Consider the following 16,705-nt stretch of genomic DNA (forward strand, 5'->3'; position numbering starts at 1 on the left):
CTGAACTGAAGCCCGAGGAGTCTAGATAGCTTTTTAATGTGGATCCAGTAATGGCTGACACGGAACAAGTATGACCCAACTTAAACACACAGTCTTGTGGAGCAAATGTAGGATCAGTGCAGAGTTCTTCAGAGGATGGTCTGTAGCCAGTTGAGTATCAGCCAAAAAAACACTGGCCAAAGTGTAATCCTCCCCCACCCAGATGCTATTTTGGTCTATATTAAGTATCTACAATGTTTGGTGAATCCCTCACCCCACCTGCCCCCCAGCAGGCCTGTCTCACGGTAGAACTTTTCACTTGCTATTGCACAAGGAGGCAGCCACTACAGTAAACCAGAAATTATAGGTAAAGTGAAGCATGCATATCACTTCTGGTCTAAGGCCAGATAAGGTGACACTGATGTCAAAGAATCTCCCAGAGTGCTGTGCTTCCTTGATAGCTGGGAGATTTCTTGTAAACTCTGCTTCAAGGCAGAACTTTTTAGGGGGAGGAGAATGCTTTAGAACTGGTCAAGATGGGAACCTGAAACAAATTTGACATCTCACACCAGGCTTGGAACAACATGTGGAAACCTCATCTGGGCCAGTTAAGAGAGAGCTTTTCATGATGGAGACCACCTTTAGTGGTCATTTATGATCAGCGTTTGCTCCCTAAATTGATGCTTTGGCTTCAGAGTATTGTGGGCCATGCTCTTGCCATTTTGTCCTTTCAATATGAACCGTAGAGATAGAACCCCATTTTGAAGCACCTTATTTGTCTTTGATCTTTAAACCCTCCTAGGGACGTCCAGGCTGGAGCCAACCTCTCTTTCAATCGTCAGTTCTACGATGAGCATTGGTCCAAGCATCGAGTCGTCACTTGTATGGACTGGTCTCTCCAGGTAAGAATTGTTGTTGGGTCGGGACAAGCCGGACTTGTGTTCTCATGGCATTTGTATACAGTAAATAAGAGAGAATTGCCTCGCTACTTTGGATGTGTTCACTGACCCACAGTTTTCTTGTATGCTTATGGTTTTCTTTCTCGTTTTGCTGAAGTTTCCGTTTAAATTTGCACTCTGTTATTCATATCCGTTGAGTACTTACTCTGTGCCAGGTACCAGCCCAGGAGCCAGGCCATTCTTTCCATGAAAGCAGTCTCACTAAGGTCGCCAGCGCTTTCCTGCTTGTCAAATCCTGTGAATGTGTTTAAGCCTTCATCTGCCCTGACCTCTCTTTGTCACCCAGCTTTGTTGACTCTCTCTAACTTCTAAAACTACCCTCCTTCCACTGAGTTCTACAACTCCACTCTCTTCTAGTTCTTGAACTCCCCTAAGACTTATTTTTTCCTCTTCTACCCCTGTGATCCTCATGGTCATGCTCTCAGTCTCTGTTCTTCTGGACATGCTCTCTGTGGAAAAAGATCTCTTCCACTGCTGTTGATTCAACCATCACATGGGCAGCCTTTTTCTATCCCCACCCAAAATCCCTCCTGAATTCCACTTTACACCCCAGAGAGACAGATCCATTCAGGTGTCCCATAGAATGGCAGACTCATCACTAACTCATTATTTCTACACATCTGAAGTTCTTTTTTGCCTACTCTAAACCCTGAATATTCATTGGAAGGACTGATGCTGAAGCTGAAGCTCTAATACTTTGGCCACCTGATGCAAAGAGCTGACTCATTGGAAAAGACCCTGGTGCTGGGAAAGATTGAAGGCAGGAGGAGAAGGGGGTGACAGAGGACAAGATGGATGGATAGCATTGCTGACTCAAGAGACATGAGTTTAGGAGATAGTGTAGGACAGGGAGGCCTGGCCTGCTGCAGTTCATGGGGTCACAAAGAGTCAGACATGACTTAGCAACGGAACAAAAACAACAATTCTATGTTAAAGCCATCACAATATACCCAAGGGCCTAAAAAACTTTTCATCATTAACATTAGAAACTTCCTCTCCTTTATCTCCCAGACTTAGTCTGTCACCAAGACTGTCCATTTCTCTACTCCTGTATTCATTATCTTACACTTGTAGTATTGCTAATCTTCTCATGGTCTTTCCACACCCAAACTTGTCCACCTATAGTTTTCTGTCTGGACATCTAGCCAAATAAGCTTTCTAAAATATGGATCTGATCACTTTACTCCCTGGATTAAAACTCCCTGTTGCCTGTAAGAGAAAATAAAATAAAAGCAAACTAAACTCCATAGTGTAGCATTCCTAATGAAAGCACTAAACTCCCTGGTGTAACGTTCCTAGTGAAAGCAGGCAGATTTACCAAAAGCCATTTTTCCTGAATGGCCGACTCACTGAGTGTGTCATTGACCCAGCACTGAGAAGTTAAATAATGCCCATCAGGGCACACAGCTTAACTGTGGTGAGGACAGGCTGTGAACTCAGGTGATCTAACTCATGAACTTGTGTTCTGGGTGATCATGCTATGTTCCCCCCTGTAATGACAGCGATACAATAGCAATGAGGGAACTAGGAATGATAAATACTGGGCATTTATACATAGCACATTTTCCACTTTCTTTTAATCTGTGCTTTTATTGGGAATAGTAATCATGGCTAGCTTCTTTCTGTTTTTCAGTTTTGGCTTCACTGGGTCTTCACTGTGGTGCACGGGCTTCTGTACTTAAAATGCTCAGGCTTCTCTTGTTGCAGAGCATGGGCTCCAGAGCATGCAGGCTCAGTAGTTGAGGCACACAGGCGTCTTGAGTCACAACACATGGGCTTTAGTTGCTCCCAGGTGCGTGGCATCTTAGCTCTCCGACCAGCGATTGAACCCACATCCCCTGTATCGGAAGGCAGATTCTCCACCACGGAATCACCAGGAAAGTCCCCATGGCCAGCTTTTAACTTGTGTTTCTTATATGCTAAGCACTGTGCCAGCTACTCTGAGGCATTATTTTATTTCACCCTCGTCACATCAAGCTTCCTGGGTGGTGCTAGTGGTAAAGAACCAGCCTGCTAATGCAGGAGGCATAAGAGATGCAGATTGAATCCCTGGGTTAGGAAGATTCTCTGAAGGAGGGCATGGCAACCCACTCCAGTATTCTTGCCTGAAGAATCCCAGGGACAGATAAGCCTGGCAGACTGAAGTCAGACAAGAGGTTCTAAGTGCTGAATGATGTAGGGCTGATAGCAAGTGCTTTCAGGGTTCAGTGGAGATTGGCGTCTGTGCCTCTGGTTGGACAGGGTGTCTTAGAAGACTGGGATTAGAGAAAGGGAGGGGAGAAGAGAGTGTTCCCGGCAGAGCAGTGAAGCGGATGATGTGAAGAGCCCCATGTAATCGTGCTGGGGAACAGAACACTGAAGAGGAATGTAATCCCCCGCAACCAGACTGTCAACAGCCACAAAGTGGGCGAGTGCTCTCTCCTCTTGAATCTCCTCTTACATCCGAACAAGAGAGTATGCAGGGCACAGTTGTGCCGAGGCTGATGCAGGCAGGGGTGTACCCAGCCGCTTCCTGCCAGCCGGCACGTGGGTGGTCTGTGAGCACGCTCGGCTGTGTGTGCAGAAATCAGATCCAAGGTGGAGGAAACACTTAGTGCGACTTGTTCACTTGTTCACAGCCTGGAGATTACACAGGAACCTTATCGGACACACTCCTCAAGGGCAGCTTTTCCTGAGTCCCCAGGTCTGCTGGCAACGCTCCTGGCGGAGGTGGCGGGGCCCTCGCCAGGAGGGCTGGTCCCCAGCTGGCCTCGGCATGGGGCGGACATCTACCTGTTGCCCACAGGGAGATGTGTCTCCACACAGGATCTTGTGTATTGTTCTTGTTGCAGGAAGTGAAACTGGAAAGGGCAGAAGTTCCACCATAGAGACTCTATATCGGTTTTCCCCCATTTTCGTGTAATCTGTCATCTACACTGTGGGGAAGGGGTTTGCAATTCTGAAGACTGTATTTTATATGGAGCATCAGAAAAAGGAACGAGAATCCTTAGTTCCAGAGTAGCGTTGACATATATACACTCCCATGTATGCAGTAGATAGCTAGCGGCAAGCTGCCTTGTAAGTCAGGGAGCTCAGCTCCAGGCTCTGTGAGGAGCTAAAGGGGTGGGTGGGGGTTTGAAGGGAGGCTCTAGAGGGAAGGGCTCTATGTATACATACAAGTGATTCACGTTGTTGTATGGCAGAAACCAACACAACATTGTAAAGCAATTATCCTCTGGTTAAAAATAAATTTTAAAAAAGGATAATAAAGGAATTTGATGAACACAACACCAAAGAACCCTTAGTTTCTACATCGTAACAATTTAGTGGAGTTCAAAGAACCAACTTTACATACTTATGGGATGAAGAGACTCTCTGAGTAAATCTATATGGAATCCAGTGATGTTCAGAAAGAGGAAAAGGACAGAGGCATAGTCTTTGAGTCCAGTAGTGGCGTGTGTGCTTATGAGTGCAACAGAATGGACAGGGTTGGGGGAAGGAAGAAACTGTAAGATTCCTGCATAGCTTTGCTTTGAGCTCCTGGATCAAAGGTCTCATTGGTCCTCTTCCTAAACGAGAACACTTTAACTTTGCAATATTTGCAAAACAGCCACCAGTCATTATCCCCTGAAGGACATTTGGGCACTTGGGGAATTATGCCAACTTTGCTGTTCATCAAATATTAAGAGGGAGTCAATAATACTGTGCACATTTCACGTGACAGATTTGGCAGTTGTATACAAAACCAGATTTATGATCTTTCTCCCACCCGGTATATTCCTGTCACATGTGATTTGCATCCTCTAACTTTGGAGTCATTCAGGATACAAACACAAGGAATCTTTTTTATTGAAGTTTAGTTGATTTACAATGTTGTGTTAATTACTGATGTACAGCAAAGTTGTACATATGTATCTGCGTTCTTTTCTCTGTTATTTTTCATTGTGATTTATCACAGGATATTGAGCATAGTTCCCTGTGCTATACAGTAGGACTTTGTTGTTTATCCATTCTATACATAATAGCTTACGTCTGCTAGCATCAACTTCCCTCTGTTCCTCCCCAGTTCCCCTCTTCAATCACTTACCCCTTCAAGTAATCTTTGATAGCTCATTTAATTGCCAAACCCAGTCAAATTTATGGTAGCATAAAGACCCCCACTGTCACCAGTTCAAATCTACTTACCTGTGGAATTGATACCTAGTTTATGTCGTGCCATCTTCTTCTTGCTTTTATCAGGAAATAGCTTCCTATCTGATCTTCTTGCCTCAATTCTCTATGCTGTTGAATCATTAAGTACTTTTTCCAGGTTACTATTTGTAATGATTACTTACTTGCTCTCAATGTCACCTTGAGCAAGTCACCTGACTTCTCTTGGCGTAAGTTTCCTCATTCACAAAATAGTAATCAAACTTTGCTCAAACTTTGCTTATTGTATTAAATGAATTAATGTACTTTAAAAACTTAGACTTTAATAAAGTGTCTAGTATAGTAAAAGTGCTCAATAAATGTGGCATAGTAGTGAAAGTAGTGGTCTAATTAGAAATATTAACAGTTGCAGAGTATGACTCCCAGCGTAAAGTCTAAAATCATTAGCCTATTTTCAGTAACTTCTTGAGAATTAAGAGTTCAAGAATATTCTTGAGAATATCTTGAAGCATCTCCAGCCCTTTAATCTTTTTCAACTCTTCGCCTAACCTGCCTCCCAGCCAGGTGCTATAACCTAACTGTGTCCTGAATGTGTTCTCCAATGCATTAGTTAAGAAAAATTTAGCCCTGGCTACCTTCAGCAAAAAGGGAAATTTATTCTAGTCATTAGGGTACTCAGGGAATCCACGGAAAAGACAAGGAACTGGGCCTCAGGAGTATAAATCTGGGCAGCTTGAGGAGCTTCACCAATAGAATGCTGTCCTTACCTGACTCATTTGCCACCCAGGGATTCTGTTTCTCAGTGCAAAATTTACAGTGACCGAGGTGGAGAATGGGATTGGCCAAGCTGGGATGAGTGAATTATCCCTGGGAGGTTAGACGCCTGTGTATTGTAGTTTCCAAGGACTGGGAGAATGATTGTGGACCAGGCCGGTTCCCAAGAGAAATCTCCTGCATCCGTGTTTGTACCTTTGTCTATACTTTTCTCTTTCTGCTCTCCTAATCACTTTCCCAGGTGACAGGGCCCAGTCAATCTCATTTCTTCTCAGAAGTCCTTTTCAATCCCTCTCCCTGGCATACCACATTCCAGCTGAGTTGGTTATTTTATCCTCTGTGCTTTGATAGAACTCCTTTCCTATCTCCATCTTAGCATGTTCTGCTCTTCTATTTGTGTTGTAGTTTTTTATATGCATGTCTCACCTCCTTCTACTAAATGGTGAGTGCCTATAAAGCAAAGCATGTTACTGTTGATATTCTTGTCCTGCATTTTGTTTACTGTTTTCTTAGTGTGGTGAAAGTCACATAATATAGAACATACTATTTTAACCATATTTAACTGTACAGTTCAGTGGTGCTGAGTACATTCACACTGTCGTTCCGCTCTCACCATCATCCAGCTCCTGAATTTTTCAACTTCCTAAACTGAAATTCTGTCTCCATTAAACTCTAAGTCCCCATTCCCCCTCCCCACTCCCCACCCCCAGCTCCTGAAATCTACCCATGTGCTTTCTTTCTTGTCCCACATTTTACCTATCACCAGTGCCTTAAATAGGCTTCCCTGGTGGAAGAATCTGCCTACAATGCAGAAGACCCGGGTTTAATCCCTGAGTCGGGAAGATCCCCTGGAGGAGGAAATGGCAACCCACTCCAGGATTCTCCTTGCCTGGAGAATCACCTGGACAGAGGAGCCTGGTGGGTTACAGTCCATGAGGTTGCAAAGAGTTGGATATGACTGAGTGACTAATACACTTTAGTGCCTTACATATGCTTGGGGGCCACTTGAGGCATGCCACAGTGTGAGAGATGTGGTCTTGAAAGAAATAGACTGCAAGCAGGATCTCACTTTGTCATTTATTAGCAATGTAACTTGGAACAAACTCCTTACCCAGCTTCTTACCTGGGCTACTTTGTCTGTAGAAATGGGAAAACCTGTTGCTTACTTTAGAGAACTGCAAGAATCAAATGAGTGAACATGTCACCCAGCCCCGTGCTGGATGCATAATGAACACTTAAAGCATGTTGGTTCCTTCCTCACTAGTAAATGTCAGATTTTATTTTTTTATAAGAGCAAACAGCTTAAGAGCAGATCTGGCAATTTCCGAGTAAAATTCCCCTAGGTTAATTATTAGATAATTCAGCCCTGTGAATAATCACAAACTTCCCAGTAGTTGATATTCTCTTTAAAATAATAATTTTAATATTTAAATAATCATGCAGAGAATGACTACTTTTTGTTGGAAAATAATAAAATATTGATTAGTCTTGTTCAAACAAACATACTAGAGGAGACTTTGAAATCATAAACACTCTCATGACTTAAGAGTTAATCAGTGTCTTTAGGCCTTTTGATCCCAGTTATAGAAATTACACCAAGAGCATTTCACTGGTATTTGATGAAAACTCTCCCTGTTTTCTAAAGGAGTTTTAAACCCAATAATTGAAGATTTTTTTTTCAAGTGGGAGCCAGCGATGAGACCCAGATGTGAAGCTGTGGGATATTATTCCAGACACATCTGGCTGCTCATTGGCCACTGTAGGAGTGGTGTTGATGTTTATAGAGTTGCCTTTTCACATGTGACATAGTTAAACTTCAGATGGACAGTCTGGAGACTTCTGTGTTTATCTGGATGTTAGTTTCTTTGAATGGGCTTTGAATCAAAGGCCTTTCTTAATAGGCCTTTGATTCATCCGCTGAGGAGTGTTTTCTAATAAAGAATGATTACTTCCCCTGGTGGCCACATACATGTGTATCATTGCAGACTTATACTTCCTCTGTACCAACTGGCAAGTTGTAACTCTCTGCAGCTTTCTTAAGCTGGGGGAGTTCAAAGAACGAATAAAACACATAGAAGACTCAGGCTTAATTATTTTTGATAGGAAAAAAAGCTGATGTTCAAATTTTTACTGACAAACTTATGTTAAATATATACAGTATAGTGAATAAGAAGGAAAAAAACTAAAGTATCCATGAGCAAAGAGTGGTATGATCTGCCATAATCCTGATAATCCTGATACTATATTTAATGGGGCTGCCTTATGGAAATCCTGGGTAGGAATGACATTTTCATAAAATGTACTCTAACTCATAAATACCTGCCGTGAGATCCAACCTGTTTATTTCTAACACTCAACACAGAGTTCATGTATGGTGAGTAGGTATTTCTACTTGCTGTAGAGTCCTCTTAGTGATTTTACTACTTGAGTTTCTTTTACTTGAGCTTTTAATTGTTGGCATTATTTAACAACAAAGGATTAAAGATAGGATCTTGCCGCTGAGCACAGGGTCACTGACATAATAAAGGTTATTTGTAATTCAGTAGATTTTGGCACAAGTTTATCATGCTAGGACTTACTAGGCCTGGATTTAGAGGTCAATAAAACCAAGCCCCTACCCTCAAAGAGCTTACAATCTACTCATGGACATAGACTGGGAAAAGCCATAAAGTGCCTTAATATGGGGACATACATAATGCTAAGGGGGCTGATGAGAGGCAGTGAGGGGTGGTGAGTGATTAGGTAGGATTGTCTGGAAAACTTGGTGCCTACATGGAGTCTTAATGAATAAGTTAATGATGTAACCAACGCGGGAGAGGCTTTTCAATGAGAGTGAGTGTCAACTCATGGTACAGAGGCTGTACCTATGAACCTCAGAACTAGCCCAGTGAGGCTGGGTCATAGGTAGGGGTTGGGGGGAAGAGGGTGAGTTGTAAGAGATTAGGCAGAGAAAGTAGAAGCTAACAGATCATGTGTGCCCAGTTGCTCACTCATGTCCAACTCCTTACAACCCCATGGACTGTAGCCCTCCAGGCTCCTCTGTCCATGGGATTTTCCAGGCAAGCATACTGGAGTGGGTTGCCATTTCCTCCTCCAAGAACAGACCATGAAGGATCCTAAATGACCCAGATTTTATATTGAAAGTAATGATGAGCCATTAAGCTATTCTAAGCAGATAAGTGACTTAGCCAAATATGTTTTGTAAAGTCATATCGACACAGGATGGAGAGTGGAGAAGGTGAGGGTGGGTCCTGGAGAGCGGAGAAGCAGAGAGTCATTTAAAATAGTGTTGTCTTCATCCAGACAAGAAATTCATTTAGGAGCCTCTAACCTTGAGGATAGAAAGAAGCATGCATTTGAAAGGTACTGAGGAAGTACTGAATCAGCATGTAGAGAAGAAAGAGGGAGGAGTAAAAATGGAGTGTCTGGTCCAGACAGTCAGTACAAAGTCCTAATGAGATGAATGTTGAAACGTTGGAAGAGTAGTAGGTTTTTGTAGAAGGCAACAAGCTCATTCATTTTCCTGTGCATTGCGTCTGATGTGTCCAGGGACAGCCTTAAGAAATCTCCAGTAGCTGTAAAATGTGCACCTTAGAGAGCAAGCCCAGAGATAAATATTTGAACATTGTCAGTATATGAATGCTAATTAAAGCTATTGAAGAGATCACCAGGGAAGAATGTGTAAAAAGAGACCAGCAAGAGAACAGAAAACAGCCCCAGTCCCCCATAGGTAACAGAAGGAACTGTAGAGGCTAAAAACAGTGGTTCGGAAGAGTGGGAGAGAAAGGTGTCATGGAAGCCAACACAGGAGAAAGGAGGAAGCAGCCCAAATGTCAGATGCCACAGAGAGGCTCAGCGGTGTGTGTCGCTGGGTAGTTCCTGGTGACTGTGACAAGCGCATGTGGAACGTTGCGGGTGGAAACTAGATTGCAGTGGGCTGAGACACAAAGTTGGTACTAAGTGTGTGCTGTGCTGTGCTGTGCTGAAATAACTTGGTCGTGTCCAACTCTCTGTGATCCCATCAACTGTAGGTCAAGTTCCTCTGTCCATGGGATTCTCCAGGTCAACAATATTGGAGTGGGTTGCCATGCCCTCCTCCAGGGGATTTTCCCAACCTAGGGATCGAACCCAGGTCTTCAACATTGCAGGCAGATTCTTTACCAGCTGAGCCACCAGGGAAGCCCAAGAATACTGGAGTGGGTAGCCTATCCCTCCTCCAGGAGATCTTCCTGACCCGGGAATCAAACCGGGGTCTCCTGCATTGCAGGCAGACTCTTTACCAGCTGAGCTACCAGGGAAACCCCGGTATTGAGTATGCCACAGCATAAAAAGAAAGTACCATTTCACGTGTGTAATACAGCGTGCGTCTGTCGGAATAAGAATCTTTCCCTTGTGTTGTCATCTTGGCGTAACCCATCCTGTCTGTGACTTCTTCCATTTAGTACCCTGAGCTGATGGTCGCTTCCTACAACAACAACGAAGATGCTCCCCATGAACCGGATGGAGTAGCCTTGGTTTGGAACATGAAGTTTAAGAAAACCACACCAGAGTACGTCTTCCACTGTCAGGTAGGAGTCAGCATGGTAAAAATAACTGACATCTCCTTTGAGACCAAATACAGCTCCTGCCGCCTTGCATCTGTTTCATGTGGAGAAGCAGCACTGAGTTTAAAAATGGAATTGTTGACAATTTTGGAAAATTCCCCCACAGTAACCCAATGTTTTGGGAAAGTGGCCACCCTCTCCAAACAGTTAGGAAGCCTGTGTGGGGACTGCGTGTCATTTTCTTTCTATTTAAAACAGCGCCATGAGGATGAGTTTATAAAGGCCTCGCACTTAGGAAGAAATCCGGGTGTACCACTTCCTCTGCTTAGCAGGAACATATGTTTGCCCACCCACGTGGACATCCTCAGAGCAATAGCATTTCAAGTTCCCTCCTCTCTCTGAAATGCAGCAGTTCAATGCGATTTCACCAGTTTTAAGTTGCCGGGCACCATCTTACTTCACAGATAATAATACTTTGGTAGCCAGTATAGGGGAAGGTTTATCACCCGCTTTCTTGAATTGTGGAGAAATATAGATACTGTTTCTGGTTTGCAGCTAGTTTGGGATGTTTTACTGCTTGTGTCTGCTGACACATAGGTCCACTCTCCCATTGGACACAATTCAGGCTGAAATTATGTAACAATTGTCCTGTTGCCATGGCTCCGCTGAAATAATAGGCCTTGGTAGTGGCCAATATACCAAGCCTGTATTAATGCCCCTCTCCTATGATTATGCACAGGAAAATGCAAACAAACCTAGCTCAAAGTTTCAGTCCCTCAGAAATTACAGTTCAGAGGTCCTGAGTGGCAGATTACTCTGAAAACAAATCCATCAGTTGAAGAGAGTGGGTAAACCTGTTGATATTTGAAAGCTTAGTGCCATTTTATATCTATGAGCTGAGTATCGTTTTGAACTAAAATATGTTTAGACTTTAGAACATTATCAGATATAATTTGAGGAACAAGGACTGCTGGCATAAAGGTCCTAGCTTCAACCTGATTGAGTAACCTCTAACTCTGACCATGTTTTTCTAATTTGCTATCTTAAAAACAACAAGAAGTCCTGGTCTGCATAGTAAATAACCTTTATTTTTTGAACCTTTGAAATGAGAACAGTTTTTTCTTTCTTTCTTTCTTTTTAAGATTATCAAATTTGTCAGTCTGATATGCTCTTTCTGTAAACATAGAAGCACAAAATCCTAATTTTATTCAGTTTAAAGAGTTTTGCTGAATTACCGAGAAAATACTAAAAGGATTATGGGATAAACAGAAGCACATTTTTTTTTTTGAAAAACAGCACCATTTGAAGTATTTTGAATAGTGTATAAATCATATACAGAATTTTTTTAACTTTAAGAAGTGACACACTATATTGGTCAATGTACAAAATGTTTATCATCATTAAAAAAATTTTTATTATTAACTAGCAGTAGGTCGCCTGTGACAATAACAATTTGAGAATGTGCTTGACATTCACAATGTTGCATAGTAACAGGTCAGTAGGATCTAATAAGTTGAGTGAAGACACAAATTCCAGAAGGTTTAGGAATTAACTGGAATTTTCAAATTTTCAAATTGTGTTTTCTGACACAATGGTTAATCCTAGCATTGACTGAAAAGAACATCCTTTCTTTTCATCTCCTGCTATCTTTGGGATCGGTTACAAAAAGCTTCAGCAGAATGCCTTTAACCTTATTTTCACTTGCTTTTTAAATGCTCCGATGTATGTGTTCTAGAAGAAGATATGCTCTTGGTTTTTTTCAAGTTAGAAGTGCTCTTAATATCCTACTAAAAGATGCTGACTAAAGTATTTCTGTATTCCCCCAAATTCCTACTACTATCTTCACTTCATCCGGTGACCAGAAGCAGAATGGGAGTTCTAAACCCTACCTAGCATTCTCACTGAGAAAAGGAAGAATTCTAATACTTTTAAACTTTGAGGTTAAGTGGCATGTGCAAAAGAACAATCTACTGATTTAAATGTTAATCACATCTAAAAAAATACCTTCACACCAACGTTTAAACTTATATTTGACAAAAAAAACTAGGTACCATAGCCTAGCCAAGCTGACCCATAAAATTAGCCATCATACTTGGATTTCACCTCAGATCAATCCAGGAACCTAATGCCCTTCACAACTTCTAAAGTCCTGCTGGTTTCAGATCACTTTGGGCCAATAAGCAAGTATACCTAGAGTGGTCAACTTTGAAATTATTGGACATCGGTAGCTTTCCTTAGAGGTGAGAATAAAAAAGCAATAATTTGAGGACATGTGACATTGATCTATGAAAATAAAAAAAGAGATGAATACGTTTTGAGAATCTTCTTTTTCATTCATTGGCGTAAGCTCCTGTCACTCCTTAGATGTGAAACCGTGGCTCAGAGAGCCCATGAACTTGGGATGACGCCTGTAAATGGCAAAGCCAGGTTTGAAGTCAGCGCCTTCTTGCCCTGAAGCCTGTGTATTGCCTTCTGCTGCTCTTATCAGGAATTCAGCCAGTTAACACCATGCAGGAGTGAATAGAGAAAAAAAAATAGGACAGAGATGTGTTTTCTATTAATCATTACAATCACCTGGGCAACTCTAAGACCTCCTGATGCCTGTGTATCACCCAGAGATTCTGATTTACTGAAACCTTCACCAAGTGCCTTCATAATCTTATTTTTAGTTGTCCCCTTAAATGCTCCAATAGATGTGTTTTAGAATAACATATACTCTTGATTTTTTTTAAGTCAAAAGTACTCTGAATATCCTACCAAAGATGTTGACTAAAATATCTCTATATTCCCCAAATTCCTACTGTTACCTTCATTTCATCTGGTGACCGGAAACTGGTCCGGGTGCTTAGCTTTACCTACCACTCTTACTGAGAAGGGGAGAATTCTAATCCTCTGAAACTTTGGGGTTATGTGACATATGTAAAAGAACAGTCTACTGATTTAACTATTAGTCTGGGGTGTAGTCTAGTCATTTTTGAGAGCTTCCAAGTGAGTTGAATATGCAGCAATAGTTGAAAACTCCTGCCATGTAGAGGAGAGATGAATAAAGAGGGTGATCAGTGATGAGACTAGTTGACTTCTTCATTTGAATGTATGCCCATCATTCATTTTTCCCCTTTGACCCAAACTAGAGTGGAATTTCTTGCTTTTGCTCCTCTGATGCCCTGCCACCTGACCCTATTTGAGAAATTTCCTACCCAACTCCCTGCCCCTTCTTACCACGTCCCCCTCTCCCACACACACTTATTCCCTCTGGCTCACTCGTTGCTGGGATCTGCTTCTGTGGTGGTCAGAAGAGCAAGAGTTGTTTTTCCAGGAGGGGACCTGACACAGCATGCAGTGGACAGTACCATTGCTCTTGGGATAGTGACCCAGCTTGCCATAGTTGATCTCAATGAAGTTTGAATCACCACCAAGTAAGTAACAGTGGTTGCAGAAAGAAAACAGAAGTGCCGTGATCCTGAGTATGCCTGAGCTGTTGGGAGACCAAAGCAGGGTTAACTTGGACACCAGGGAAGGTGTGCATGACTTAGTGGCTGGAGGTGAGGTGGAGGGAAGAAGTAACAGGACAGTTTGGTTACCGTGAAGTAGCCAGGGTAGTTCAGGGGGAATTTGGAGTGGCCACAGAACTAAAAATAGTGACGTGTAGAAGTGTTAGCCACTCAGTTGTGTCCGATTCTTTGCAACCCCGTAGACTGTAGCCCACTGGGCTCCTCTGTCCATAATTTTCCAGGCTAGAATATTGGAATGGGTAGCCATTCCCTTCTCCATGGGATCTTCCCAGCCCAGGGATGAGACATGGGAGAAACCAAAACCTCCACTCACTGACCTCTCACTGTCTTTGTTACACCCCTTCTAATCATTAGTAGAGCTTATTTACTACAGCTGGTCCTCTCTAGACACACACTCACTGAAATTGGGTAGGTTCCCACATTCTTCTATGATGTTCTAGTAATTTCAAAATCAGTTTGCTTAATAAGAAAGGGGGCTGAGGGTTGGGAGGAGCTGCGAGTGCCTTATGATTGTACTTTTATCAGTTTGGAATAATTGCATTAGTTGGCCATTTTTTGCTGATCTCTCACGATTCTCCATGTTTTTGGCAAGCGTATAGAGTCGCAAACAAATCCTATGACTCAGAAAAACATCATTTGGGGCACTAGAAAATACATGCACAAGATGTAGACATCAGTTCAGTGTTCCTTTGCAAAGACTGACAGGCTTTTATCCTAATGGTAAAAAGATTGCAGGAGGAAGGCTCCTTTCTCTCTGAAAATAGCAAGGCCAAATACCCTCTACTTTCGTGGGCAGTATTCTGTCTTTACTAAACTGAATTTTTAGCATGGGCTCTGGTTCTGCATTTTCTATTTTCATTTCGAGAACAGGCATCCGTACTTGGAAAATATCAGTGGACTCTGCATAGAAATCAGTCCCTGGTCCCCACCACACCATCTGGCAGCGAGCGCTCCCGCTGTCTTCTGTAGTGGCTTCCCCACACTGTCATTAGATTATGCATCTGACCACCCTGCGTTGCTTACCCTGGTGTGGTCTTTCTCTTTTAAAACAGAATGAATAGAATCAGAAATACATATCTTAGAATTAGCTGCATTGAGGAAAGTGGAAAAGCTATATTTAGAGGCTTGGCTTTGTCAGAGGTTTTTATTTTTACTTTTATTTTTTTCCCGATTTGGTTTCTTTGTCCTTGGCATTCTCTTCTTGAGGATTATCTGACAATGACCTGAAATGGACATAGACCCAAATCGCTCCTGACTTGGGGGTTGGAGGGGGAAGCAGAATGTGAAGTGGGGTTCATACCAACTAACCTCATTTGTGCCCATGTTTAAAATCCTCGGCTGACTTTTTCCGCATCTTCTCTTCTCATTAAGGTTCTATAAAGATTACAGGTAAGATTGCAGTGACAACTTTAGCCATTCAGCGTCTGGTTCTGCCTGAGGTTGCGGCAGACCTCCCTGGGAGGAGTGATGGGAACGTGGGCTGCTGGTGGGGGAGTGGACACAGTGGACAGGCAGCGCTGTTCCTGGCTGACCACACTGCCGAGTGACCACGGGGCGGTTGGTGAGGCCTTGTTGCCATGTCAGAGAAAGGAGACTTCCTCCAGCTCTGGTGGAGCTGTGAGGTTTACTGCAATAAACTTGATTTCTTCTCCCATCACTTTTTGTCCCTTCCCTAGCCCAGATGGTGGCATGTAATCTAAATAACAAAACAGCTATGGAAACAAAGATATACATTAATTTAAAAGAATTTCCCAAGGTATTTTATGACCAGAAAAGTGTTAGAATTTGACTTAAGGATTCTTTTTTAATTAAGGGAGGGTAACTTCCTTATGGCCTGACTGATTTTTTTTTTTAAGTCATTTTCTAAGCTTTTTAATGCGGAAAGTAGTTGTTGCTCGGTTGTTGTTCTTTAGTCACTAAGTCACGTCTAACTCTTTTGTGACGTCATGGACTGTAGCTTTCCAGGCTCCTCTGTCCATGGGATTGCCCAGGCAAGAATACTGGAGTGGATTGCCGTTGCCTCCTCCAGGGGATCTTCCTGACCCAGGGATGGAATCTGTATCTCCTCCATTAGCAAGCAGACTCTTTCCCCCCGAGCCACCAGGAAAGCCCTGTTACTCTGTAAAGGTGAGAAAAGAGCAGGGATGAATGAATAGAAAACAGCTATATCCCAATAAATTAAAAAAAAAAAGTTTATTTGACAACTAGGGTTATGTATTCAATATGAATTCCCGGGATGACAAAGTGAGGGCACATATTAATTGGTTAGTGACTGGAGAATGAACTCCATCGACAAGGACGTGCTGACGAATGTAAGACCCAGTTTTCAAAGGCAATGCTGGGTGGAGAGACCCCAAAGAACAAACCAGCATTGTTGGTTGTACAGATGTGAGATGCATTTCGAAGTACATAATTATGGGTAATTAAGGAATCCATGTGACACAAAGGTAGAATTAAACTTTTACATAAAAGATTCAGGTTGTAAGGATCAGACAAGAACAGCAGCAGCACAGCAGTGCTATTTTGTGTCTTTAGGAAAAAGCACACGGTGATAGCTCAGTTGGTTAGAATCCGCCTGCAATGCAGGAGACCCCAGTTCGATTCCTGGGTCAGGAAGATCCCCTGGAGAAGGGATAGACTACCCACTCCACTATTCTTGGGCTTCCCTAGTGGTTCAGCTGGTAAAGAATCTGCCTGCAATGTTGAAGACCTGGGTTCGATCCCTAGGTTGGGAAGATCCCCTGGAGAAGGGAAAGGCTACTCGCTCCAGTATTCTGGCCTGGAGAATTCCATGGACTGCATGGAGTTG

At 42.7% G+C, this 16,705-nt stretch overlaps 1 protein-coding gene across 5 annotated transcripts in view; it reads left to right on the plus strand.

Annotated features, from left to right (window-relative positions):
* The window catches only part of DYNC1I1 (dynein cytoplasmic 1 intermediate chain 1), a 370,739-nt gene that overhangs the window by 229,482 nt on the left and 124,552 nt on the right, over positions 1 to 16,705 (plus strand). For all 5 annotated transcript variants that reach the window (XM_043462652.1, XM_043462651.1, XM_043462655.1 and 2 more), the window contains 2 exons: positions 782 to 881; positions 10,283 to 10,408. In XM_043462652.1, the coding sequence (XP_043318587.1) occupies positions 782 to 881; positions 10,283 to 10,408 (226 nt within the window). The remainder of the gene's footprint in view (positions 1 to 781; positions 882 to 10,282; positions 10,409 to 16,705) is intronic.

The sequence above is a fragment of the Cervus canadensis genome, chromosome 3, assembly GCF_019320065.1.
Source record: "Cervus canadensis isolate Bull #8, Minnesota chromosome 3, ASM1932006v1, whole genome shotgun sequence".
NCBI classification, from domain to species: domain Eukaryota; kingdom Metazoa; phylum Chordata; class Mammalia; order Artiodactyla; family Cervidae; genus Cervus; species Cervus canadensis.